The sequence below is a fragment of the Mastigoproctus giganteus genome, chromosome 1 (genome assembly GCF_048544385.1).
Source record: "Mastigoproctus giganteus isolate SK-2022 chromosome 1, ASM4854438v1, whole genome shotgun sequence".
Classification (NCBI taxonomy): Eukaryota; Metazoa; Arthropoda; class Arachnida; order Uropygi; family Thelyphonidae; genus Mastigoproctus; species Mastigoproctus giganteus.
In genome coordinates, this window is record NC_143575.1 from 152,043,947 (window position 1) to 152,056,970 (window position 13,024).

At 38.7% G+C, this 13,024-nt stretch overlaps 1 protein-coding gene across 6 annotated transcripts in view; it reads left to right on the forward strand.

The window, feature by feature from the left end:
- The window catches only part of RhoGAP19D (Rho GTPase activating protein at 19D), a 661,344-nt gene that overhangs the window by 616,114 nt on the left and 32,206 nt on the right, over positions 1-13,024 (forward strand). For all 6 annotated transcript variants that reach the window (XM_090374624.1, XM_090374649.1, XM_090374631.1 and 3 more), the window contains one exon: positions 5,984-6,109. In XM_090374624.1, coding sequence (XP_090230750.1) covers positions 5,984-6,109 — 126 coding nt within the window. The remainder of the gene's footprint in view (positions 1-5,983; positions 6,110-13,024) is intronic.

The window sequence follows — 13,024 nt, forward strand, 5'->3', positions numbered from 1 at the left end:
CGCTGCCGCCCACTATCTTCAAGGTCGTTTTTCATATGTTATCGATATACGGTGTGACGGCGGAGAATGAGAGCGAAAGATGAACAAAATTCAACTTTGCTGCTTTTATGTTTTTTATATCAGTGAAGGGGAAACACATTTCACCATAATAACGTAAAAACCAACACAATTCCAGCTATCGGTATAATCGCAAATGCAATTAGATCGAGTTTACTACCAGTTTATAACAGATTTCACTAGCAGAAACGCAACTGGATTTTTATTGTTTTATGGTAGTAACCCCTAGAAATGTGAGGTGTTAATAGTGTATCTCTGCCTTTATGGTGTTGTTTATTCAGTTGCTACATGCGCGCAGCTTTGTTTATGCGTATCAAGCGTGCCTCCTCGTTTTGTAATTGCGCTTTATTCCATAAAAATGAGTAAAATACTTAAAAGGTGTGAAAAGGAAGCGTCCTGGTGAAGACACTGCAGATTCAGAGAGAAAAAGAAAAGCAATTATCGATAAACAGAGGCGGACTGGATCAAAAATTCTTACCCGGGAAAATTTATAGTGGCCTCATACTATGGTTTATGGCCAAAATCACACTGGCCCACCGAGGTTTCCCTGGTAAGGCTTATGGCCAGTCCGCCTCTGTCGATAGAGAAAAAATATGAAATTGTGAAACGCTTTGAGCGAAATGAAAGACCATGTGATATTGCACGTGCTACAGGCCTAAATGAAGCAACGGCGAAAAGCACATGACAATTGCAAACTTGAGAGGTTGAAAATTGAAAAGGGCTCAATTGTAAAGGGCTTAAAAATTTTAGAAAACATAGACTCCAACGAAGAACGCGTTATAGCTACAAAGCAAGGAATAAAAAAATTATTAGCTTGCTACGAAGAAATTCTGCGTGAAAAAAAAGAAGGCGCTGTGTCGTCAGACGAATTTGTTAGATTTTATGAAGCCATCGACATCGAAATAACTTTTTAACGTAAGTCATTTGTTTTTTTAATACATATTTTGTATTAATATGTATAAAGAACTGCAATTTTATTAATATTTTTCTTCTAAACTAGTGTTTTTGTTAGTCCTTGGTCTCAATTAAGCAAAATTTATATGTATTTATATGCAAAGTTGTACCCCGACTTACGCGAATTCGACTTACGCGATTTTCGTCGGACCCACCTATCGCGTAACTTCGGGGTATTACCGTATTCAAAAAATGTTACCTTTCCTTCTTGTGGAAGATACTAAACTAGACAAAATAACTTCAACATAAGCAAAGAACATATGTAACTGTGAACCAAGTATACAGCTTTTAAAGTGCTCTCTAGACAGTGCAATTGATGCTAAGCAAAATCCCAGCTGTAGTGCAATAGCTCATGGTTCAGTCAGTGTGTTGATATTGCTCATTTGTTAATTTCATATTAACAACTGAGTTGTTAATTTAATGCTTTTCCTTTTATAGAACTTGTTTATTGACAGCAATTGAATGGATGCATATTTATGTTGGGGCACAAACATTGCAGTTCATTTCAACACAAGTTTGCAATCTGGTAGCAAACATGTTGACTAGCCTACTGCAACAACTAGGGTTGCTGAACAAGTTATTACCAACAAGGTTGTTCTTTATTGCCATATATACCTTGGTAATAAAGAACAACTTTTTTTTCTTATTTTTGGCCATTGGAGCTGAAGCCTGTGGCTTTCTTACACTGCATGGCTAATACTAATTACTCCTGATATAATGAATTAATTGGTTCCAGAACATTGTCTGTTAAATGAGAATAAAATCTTGTACTAATGTAAAAAAAAATTGTTTTTAAAAATATAATTTATATATGGGCATATGTTGAGGATTTAAAAGAATTATATGGGAGCATTCATATTTTTTGTAGCATCTGTGATTCGCCAGTGGTTCTATAGCAGCAGCAGCTGGTCTCTTAAAGTAGGAGTTCATCATGATTGGTTTGGTCTTCCTTTTATTGTCACATATTTATTGGCCACACACTACTTACTGATCAATGTCATTGCAAACTTTCCTGCTCTTCTCAATGTCAAGATCCTCTCTCAAAACCAAACCTTTTTCTCTTGCTCGAAAAACCTGAATGCTTCACTTAATTCCTTAGAACTTAGAACTTTCACTTAATTGAAAATTAAAAAAATAAATTCATTAGAATTTGATTCTTAGGCAATACTTACAGTTTTATTATTTTTAATATATATGCTGTATTTATATATATAAGTAAATTTGACAATAGAGCGCTATTAAATGCTCTATTATTCCTGTATTCTATTATCTTATGAGATGTACAGGGTTAACCTTTATTTTTTTTGCTATAGGATGGCTTCTTTCAACCAACTCTCCTAGTCCAATGTGTTAATGATTAATTTGTAACAATGATATAAATTATAAAATTAATTAAACGTCTTCCCACTGTCAGAACCGTAGCGGGACAACCCCATGGTATCAATATTGGATGCCGAACTCAACCCAGAGCTCCAACCCCCACCCCCGCCAGTATAGCCAAACCTATGAATAAATTATATACATTTTTTTTAGAAATCAACCTTTAAACACCATCTTTCAATTACATGATCTCGTATACAGCATCACATGTAAAAACTGCAATGCAGTTTACGTAGGTTCTACCGTGGGGGGTGGTTCAGAGTCAAGCAAAACAACACGAAGCTTCAGTTCGGGCGGGTCGATCAAATGCATCGGAACTCTCGTTTCATGCGATCAGTGAACAACGTGCTCAGTTTTAATGAAGCAAAAATAATAAATATCCAACATAACTACTATAAATTACTTATTGTGGAAACCCTCGAGATGAAGTTATATATAAATTCAATTAATATTTGTAGACCATTCCTACTATCCGATGATTGATCATTTATGCGCATGCATGAAGAACAAAAAAGTACTACATAAGACAAATTTTTCTGGTTAACTTTTTTTGGTTTGCTTTTATTCCTTTGAACATGTAGTTTCGAAAAGCCTTAGTCCAACTTAAGGAATGAAGAGAATATTGCTCTATATGCAGTTAAGTTTTTTTTTTTTTTTTTTAATTTTAATTTTAAATTTTAAATTTTGTTTTAATGATGTTCGACGTGATGTTTTCCGTACTGGCAGGGGGTGGTGGTTGAAGCTTTGGGTTGAGTTGGGCATCCAATATTGATACCATGAAGTTGTCCCGCTGTTGTTCTGATAGTGGAGAAGACGTTTAATTAATCTTATAATTTATATTGTTGTTGCAAATTGCAAAACACGATGCATTGGACTAGGAGAGTTGGCCGAAAGAAGCCATCCTATAGCAAAAAATAAAGGTAATCCCTGTAGCATCTCATAATATATAAGTAAGTAAATACCCCCCACCAAGCTGATTTAGCTTGATCCTGGCAACTTCATCTGATCTTTTATCACTTCAAAAATCTTGATAGTTGTTGATTCCAATATTATTACATGATAGACCCATGTCAGACAGTCACTTCAGTTCTCCAGTTTAAAACAAATCTTTCCATTGATAGACTGGTAATAGCAACATCCAAGTTTCCTTGCCACCACTGATGGTGGCAAGGAAACTTTGGAAAAAATTCATATCTTCAAAAGGTACATTCTGGACAATCAAGTGACGTACAGAAATGAATTCTTTTAACACGTTCCCTCTCATCAGTTACATCACTGAGCCAAATTAGGAATTTATCATTACAACCATTGAACTTCTGATGAAAGTGCCATCCTCATCCATATAAGCAACATAATTCCTCATACCTGTGGATGCCTAACGATTTATGCATACAAGATAAAATTCACTAAAACACTGAACACATTAATACATGCTGTATGCAACCAGCTGAGTGAACCAATAACTGCCACTGAAACATCACAATTTAGTAACAGTTATTGCTACCCTTAAATTGGAATCTACCCAATTGGGAACCACATAGACAATGGGGGGGGAGGTAATCCACAGCCTTCTTCCCATATATATGGCTCCTGTACATGGATTGTATCATTTTATTCCCTGTTACAAATGATACATGTATCAACTGCAGCCACCATAGACCCTTTTTATATAGATTGGGGCAGTGTAGTGCTATGGATAAAGGGTTGGTTGAGTAGCAGGAGACAGAGAGTGGTTATTAGTGGCTACTGTTGTTCATGGACTAGTGTTATGAGGGGATTCCTTCTTTGAGCCCTTATCGCTTTCAGTATTTATTGATGATTTGATTTAATTATATCAAGTTTAATATCAAAGTTTATTGTATTAGAAATAGGCAGAGTGGATTAACATAATAATCAAAGTATGCTACTTCAAGAAGAGCTAGATAAACTAAGCACATGGGCAAAATGGCAATTGAAGTTTAAGATTGATAAATGCAAAGTATGGCATTTCTAGAGTTACTGCATGTGAGAATCAAAAAGACGGAATCATTGTGCAATCTGACACAAAGCTCTCTGAACAGTGCAGACAAGCTGTTAGGAGCAGTTGTTTGGTTCTGCTGATGATATACAAAAATTTTGCCAGCATGAACAGAGTTGATTATTCCATTGTATTAAGTTGATGATTAGGGCAAATCTAGAATACTGTGTACAGGTTTAAATACACCTCATTTTTGAAAGGACATAGGTCTGGTGGAAATGATGCAAAGAAGAGTAAAGTAAAAGTAAACTTGGTGCACAAAAGGATATTCTTACCAGGAAAGACTTCAGTTTTATAAATTTCAGTGCCTGGATATTCGAGAACCTGGAATCTGAATGACAAGATTGAAGTGTTTAAAGATTTGAATGGGTTGAATAAACTAAAAACTGGTGGTATTTTTTACTTTCATGGATGACACAGAGGGATATAAATAAACATTGGAAAAGGATTTTTTCAGGATAGATGTCCAAAAATTAGCTTTCAGCTATAGAGTAATTGTTGGAATAAACATCCACATTTTTTTAAGTTTAGGCCATCTGTATTTTGGACTTTTCTTTGTCATGTTTAGTCTGAACTTTTTGAAATTGATGTTAAAATTGGACTAAGTTTTATCATTTAGATTTCTTTAATTTAAATTTAAATTTTGCTATTAAGATTCTTAGCAAAGCTTATTATCTTAGTACACACCTCTGGATCCATATTGGTTAGGGTGCACCACTTCCTCTTCCTTGAGACATGTTTTTAAATTAATTGATCTATTAATATAATTGGAAACTTACTTTTACTCTCTTTACTTTCCTTTATATAAATTTAACTCTAACCAATACAAATCTAGAGGTGAGTACTAAGATAATAAGCTTTGCTAAGAATCTTAATAGATAATCAACAGTACTTCAAGCTTTCAGCTGTAAAATCAGTCATTAAAATTTTGCTTAATTAACTGCTTTTTTGTTTCAATGGGAAGTTGTTCCCTGTCATTGGTTCAACCTAAAAATGTTATCAATGTACTTCTTAAAGAGACTTAACTCTATTTTATTTTAAAGGGGCACAGGAGGAAAGGTGGTTGTATGAGATGTTCACTCTTCAGTACATGCATTTAGCTGTGCCATTCTACAATTGCAGTTGTGCTGCATCTCCTCTTGCTGTCAACATTGAATTATTATATTCTTTAGATAAACTCAGTTTACATTCATTTCAGAAGTATACTGATGAGTCTTTTTGACTTAACTGAGGATGGGGTACAACTTTCCCATTGATAAAAAACCAGTTGATTAGGTAAAATTTAAATTTAGAAATCATAAAATCTAATACTTAACCTAACTTTAATATCTGATTCAAAAATTGTGACTTAAATATGACAAAAAAGGTCCAAATGATGAATAACCTAAACATGGAATGTGGAATCCCCTCCTCCTCACTAACAATGATTATACTTAGCAAATGATAATTGTTCTTGAAATATTGAAAAATAGTTCTTGATCTTAAAGAAAGAAATTTAGGTTGCTGTAATTTTATATATTTCATTAATGTAGGATAACAAGTCAGTAAACAAAGAACAATTTTGATGTTTTATAGATGGAAGCCAGGAACTTAGCAATAGTATTTGGCCCAACACTTGTAAGATCTGCAGACAGCAGTATGATTGCTATGGTTACTGACATGTCTCATCAGTGTTATATCATTGAAGCCATGATCTCCTATGTGAGTACCTGCTTCTTAAAGATATTGAATTTACATTTTCTTAGTTGGAATGTTTAACCTACATGCATCCTTATAACAAAATAAAAACTGCACAGTTAATCATTTTCATCCAATGTTTAATGCATCACTTGGAAAGTTATTAGATATTTTGATCCCTGACAATATACTGATTTTATTATTCTGTAGGGCAAGCAGCTCTTTCTACAGGGACTCACAATCTTTGATTAATGCACCAGGTTTTAATTTGCGATAGGCACACTCCTTACATCAGGAACAAAGAGAAGAATTGTGAGTTGATCTAAATCAACCTTTAAATACATGCCACAGACTATGCAAGCGATGAACTCATGACTCTTATGGAAATTGCTTATGGCCAGTTATGTTTGAGTCATGACACCCTCAGATGAGGTATTCAGCATGGATCTTGTAACAAATATTAAAGTATTAAGCATATACTAAAAATTTTTAAATTTACAATAAACATAATAGAATGAAATTTACCAGAATTAGCTGTACAAAAGGTAAGAGATAAATCTAAAAAGTATTGCAGACAGTACCTTCAAGATCTTGCAGAATTAAATTTATAACATTATAAGAATTTAATTAGTAGTACTAATAGTGCCAAATGATGTAAGAAAACAAGTTTATGCAGCTTCATTTGGAGGGAGAGGGATAATACTACCCTTATCACCTGTCCTTCACATCTCAGTTTGTCTAGTTCTTCCTTGGTTATTCAAACTCCCATCCACAACACCTGGTGGGAGTTTATTGCAACAATCAAATACTTGCCAGCTGAAGGCAGACTTTTGCACACTTCTTCTGCAATCATGTTTCCTCAATTTGAAGCTGTGCTCTCTCATCTGTATATTATCAGTGACAAATTATGCAAAAAAAAAATGAGCTTATAAAGCATCAGTCAAAAAAAAAAAAAAAAAAAAATGCACGCAATACCTGTCCATCCACTCCAATGGTTTGTCTAGTTCTTCACTAAATTTATTCAAACTAAGTACTTCCATAACAACAATTGACTATTTGTACAGCAATCTTTTATGTGCAACAGTATCAAAAGCATTTCCTGAAATGCACGATATCAAAATTCTTTTTTCATCTAGTTCCGTTGTGACCACATCATAGTATCCAATCCAGTATTTTCCCCAGAAAATTTTGGCAGCCAGGTGGGGAAGTGTAGTACTTCACAATATTATAAAATTTTCTGTTATTTATAACTGCGACTTAAGCAATCCAGAGCAAAAATTATTACATAATTTAACATTATATGCTCCTGTCGCATTGATCTCAATCACATAGTATGTTCAAATTAATATTAATCAAGATCAGTGTGCAGTACCCTACGGTACCGCGAGAATCGCTTAAATTTTAGCCAGACGGTCAGTTAAATTCACCGGGCTGTGCACCCACTCGATAGGTCTTGGGGGAGAACAACTCAATCAAATTGTCAGACAAGGTTTCCCCCTTAACAAATGCTGTGTGAAATATAACTGTAGTCTTGTCTAGGTGATCCTGCATTACTTCTCCCCTCGACGTGGACACCTGAGGGGACCTCCCAGTGACACTGCTGGACTTCCAGACTAGCATCCCTGGGGTCTAACGCCCATACCTTGGTTCCAGGGTTACATCTTTGGAATCCGGCGTGTGCAGCCGTGCGCTGCGACCCATGGATTTCGGAAAGAGGGATCCTGGTGGTTGAGGGGCCCAGCCTTAATACACCACTTTGGCCCCTGCTTCGACAAGACGGGAGGTCCCGGACCGGCCCGACTGGGATCAGTCGGCGGGTTGTATTTTATTGCTAGGGTCAACTGCGTTCCAATAAGTCTCCCTCCCTATGGTCCTGGGACAGGATAAAGACTTATTGGTAACATGGGTATGGTGCTAGTTCACGGGTGGGCGTCCCCTCGTAGGGCTCCGTGGTGGGTGAGGTACTTAGGCATCAGACACTTTCTCTTTACTCATATGAGTAATTTAAATCCAATTTCTTCTGGGGCCCCAACAAGGCCCCTACCTAATTTAGTAACAGTTATTTTAATTCCAGATGAGAGTGAGAGCAATTCTGCAAAAAGAGCCAGAACTGAGGAAAAAAACACCATCTATAACACCGCTTTTCCTCATTCTACCAGAGAGCAGTCAATTGGGAAGATATCACCCTTCTTTATCCAGAAAGGATTAGAAGGGTTGGCAGGATCACCAAAATCCGTAAAACGGCTGGGCTCTGGCGATCTTTTAATCGAAGCTTCAAGTACAAAGCAAGCAGAAAGAATCCTGAATGCGACATCCATAGGGGGAATACCGATCACTGTAACACCCCACAAAACTTTGAACTCTTCACGAGGTGTCATTTCAGAGTGGGATCTTCTTCATGTCTCTGAAGAAGAGATCTGCTCTGAACTAAAAGACCAAGGAGTGACGGCTGTCAAGAGAATATCAATGCGGAAGGATGGGAATCTTGTCCCTACCCAAGTTCCCCTCATAACATTTAACACCCCATGGCCTCTAAGTTCCATCAAGGCAGGCTACTTAAACTGCGTGAGGCTTTACATCCCAAACCCACTGAGGTGTTTTAAATGCCAAAAATACGGCCACTCACAAACGGCTTGTCGTGGTAACCCTGCCTGTGCTCGATGTGGTTCGAAAGATCACGAGAGCAAGGAACGTTCGGCTTCCAAACCGATCTGTATAAATTGCCAAGGAGAACACCCTGCCTACTCCAGAGTATGCCAGCGGTGGAAGGATGAAAAAGAGATCCAAAAACTAATACAGAGCTGAATATCTCCTACCCAGAGGCTAGAAAACGCATGCAACCAATAAATAGCGGGAAACCTTCATATGCCCAGAAGGTTTCTGCGAACTGCACTATCGGTACGCAAACTGAGATGACTGTACCACCAAGAGAGTCATTCACTCCGATTGCACGCTATTTATTGAGTTCACAAAAGCCCACCAAAAAAACGCAGTCAGCTGCCACTCCTATATCCATACCTCCTAGTGCTCCACCACTACCAAAACCAAGTGGTAAAGAGTCAACAGTAATAAGAGAAACAATGGATGTCGAGCACAGGGAGGTAACGGATGAATCAGTCTTGGAACTCTTTGCGGAGGTAGAAATGGACATGGGACAGCGTCCATTCTTCCCAAAAAAAGATAAATCCAAGACTGACAAAAGTAAGCCCTCGGCATCTCGGAAGCCGCCTGATGGACCCACCAAGCCTAAATAATGGCTAAATTCCTACAGTGGAATTGTCGTGGATTCCGGCGAAATACTGATGACATCAAGGCCCTCCTGCAAAAGCCCGAGCCAGTTTGCTTTTGCTTGCAGGAGACTTATCTAAAGGCAAAAGATGATCCCACCATGCATAACATCACAATTTTTCGTAAGGATAGAATTGCGGATGGTCCTGCTCACGGAGGAGTGGCTATCCTTGTGAACAACCAGACACCAGTTCAGCTCTTACTAATTACAACTAGCATAGAGGCTGTTGCAATTCGCCTTACAGTGGGATTTTTATTAACCGTCTGCTCTATTTATTTGCCACCTGGGACTAACATCTCCCAGGAAGACCTTGATGATATTGTAACGCAGTTGCCTCCCCCTTTCTTACTTCTCGGGGATTTTAATGGACATAACATCCTGTGGGGTAGTGCTAACATCAATGGAAGGGGACGAGTCATAGAGCGTATGCTAAATGACAATGACCTTTCCCTTCTAAATACTGGAACAAACACCTTCTTCCACATGCCTACCCGTACTTTTTCTGCCATTGATCTCTCTATCCGCTCCCCCTCTCTACTCCCTTCTTTCACTTGGGAAGTGGATGAGAACCCTTATGGAAGTGATCACTTCCCTGTGATAAACTTGTTACACAGTGGGAGACCATGTCTTCCTTTCAGGTTACCATGGTGGAAGATTGATCAGGCTGACTGGCCTGCCTTCCAACATCAGGCAAATTTTGACCTAAGTACAGTCAGTCAGGAGCCTATCAATGATGCAGTAACGTCATCACAGAAATCGTTGTCCAAGCAGCTGCGAATGCAGTTCCAAAAACATCTGTCCGGTTTCCACAATTTCCCAAACCTTGGTGGAATTCCCAATGCACAGCAGCAAAAAAGGCCCAAAACAAAGCATGGGGGATATTCCGCAGATATCCTACCACAACTAATCTTATAGCCTTTAAACGTGCACGAGCCAAAGCACGCTACATCCATCATCAGAGTCAAAAGGAATCATGGATCCATTTTACATCATCTATTAACCAGTCTACCAACTCTAAGGTAGTCTGGGATAAAATCCGGAAAATGAAGGGAAAGTATACATCCCACCCTTCTTCAATCCTAGATTATAATGGGTGCTCTATTGCAGATCCAACTGCAATAGCCAACTCTCTTGGGGAAACATTCTCTAACATCTCTGCAACATCTTCGTATTCCCCAGAGTGGTGCTGAAACATAAACTCGAAAAACAGGCACTTAATTTTAAGTCTAAGAGCATCTATCCCTACAATGGGTCATTCACTATTCAGGAACTGAAAAGAGCCCTTGCTCTTTCCAAAGCAAGTGCTGTTGGACCAGATGGCATCCATTATGAAATGATTAAGCATCTTTCGCCAAAATCTATGGATTATCTGCTCCTTCTGTATAACAGAATCTTTATTGAAATGCAGTTTCCGGATTCCTGGCGCAAGGCAACCGTTCTTGCCTTTGCTAAGCCAGGAAAGGATCCAAAAGTCACTAGAAATTATCGTCCTATTGCTCTGACTAGCTGTCTGTGCAAAATCCTGGAGAGAATGGTTAATTCTCGTTTAATCTGGTATTTAGAATCAAATGACCTTCTCTCCAACATCCAGTGCGGCTTCCGAAGGAACCGGTCCACTTTGGACCATCTTATTAGATTGGAAACATCCATCCGGAATGCTTCCTTAAACGCGAACACTTGGTGTCAGTGTTCTTTGACATGGAGAAAGCGTATGACACAACTTGGAAATTTTGCATCTTAAAAGGTCTGCATAGCCTTGGTCTTAGGGGGCAACTGCCCATTTTTATTAAAAACTTTTTAGCCAATCGATCTTTCCAAGTTCGTGTGGGATCCTCACTCTCTCGTGAGGATCCCACACGAACCCTCTATGTGCCCTCTATGTTGATGACTTTAGCATATTTTGTCAGTCATGCAACATGAGGGTTATTGAAAGACAACTGCAAAAAGCCATTGATCGCCTTAATTCCTGGGCACTTGCTAATGGCTTCAGGCTCTCGCCGGAGAAAACTGTTTGCGTGCACTTTTGTCGTAAGCGTAATCTTCATCCTGAACCTGAATTAATGCTCGGACAAAATGCTATTCCAGTAGCGGCGGACATAAAATTCTGGGGACTCGTATTTGATAAAAAGTTGACCTTTCTGGATCACATCCGTCAACTCCGCACAAAGTGCACAAGAGGGTTGAATATTCTGCGCTCTCTTTCCTCTACATCTTGGGGTGCGGATTGATGCACCCTACTATGCATCTACCGTGCACTTGTACGATCCAGACTGGATTACGGGTCCCTGGTATACAATTCGGCCAGAGACAGTGTACTTCGTTGCACAGAACTGGATGATGATGGCTGAATCCTGTCCATCATCTGGCTCTCCGTACCGCTATTGGAGCATATCGAACATCTCCAGTCCAGAGCTTATACGTCGAAGCAAACAAACCGCCGTTATCGCTTCCACAGACCATCCTATGTGGCTATCCATTTTTGAGCCACAATGGGAAAATTTGTACAACACCCGTAAGACTGCCAATCGTCCTTTTGGTATTCATCTCCAAGAGCTACTCAAAGAACTTAATATCAAGGTAGACAAGGTTGCTCAAACACCGAAGCAACCCCTTCCACCCTGGCATGCTCATTTTCCACCATGTGACTTGTCCCTTAGAAATTGGGAAAGTCGGACACTCCATCGTCTGTCTACCTGCAGCTTTACTCAGCACACCGAGCTGAACATTCTGACTTCGTGCCAGTTTACACAGAAGGCTCAAAGTCGGAATCATATGTGGGATCTGCTGCTGTCTTTACAGACAGCACTACATCGGAGCAGATTCCCTCTGAATGCAACATATTTACTGCAGAGCTGCACGCTATAGAGTTAGCCTTGGATCACATTAGTGAATGCCAATACCAACGGTTCATTTTATATTCTGACTCTCTCAGCGTGTTACAGGCTTTAATAACTGTGAGATATAATTATCATCCAGTTCTGTCTAGCATTCAGCAGAAGATTCACTTTCTCCATGAATGTGAATATAATATCCGCTTCTGCTGGATTCCCAGCCACATTGGGATTAGGGGAAATGATTTGGCTGACACCGCAGGCAAGTCAGCAATCCCCAATAATAATCGCTGCCTGTCAGTCCCCTATACAGACTACAGGCAAATAATACACGAAAAGATACACTCCCAGTGGCAGGATTCGTGGAATAGACAGACTGCAAATAAATTATATCGTATAAAGCCTGTAATTGAACCGTGGCAGTCTAGTCTTCGCAGGAATCGTAAGGAGGAAGTTGTTCTTGCCCGGACCTGCATAGGACATAGTTATTTGACTCATTCGTTTTTGCTGAGGGCTGATGACCCTCCTATGTGTGAGTCCTGTGGCACAATTTTAACTATCAGACACATTGATTGTCCAGATTTTAGCAATATCCGTTTTACCGCTTTTGATCATCTGACTGAGCCGTATACACTCAGTCAGATTTTATCTGACAATGACCATGTGTCGGCTATTTTTAGCTTTTATAAATCAATAAAGATTTTTACTTGTATTTAATATTGTTATTTCTTTATTGATTTATCTTTTTGCATTTTATACCTTTTGTTATTTTATATATTGACATGGTGACCTAAGTAATTAGATCAGTGAAACAAAAAT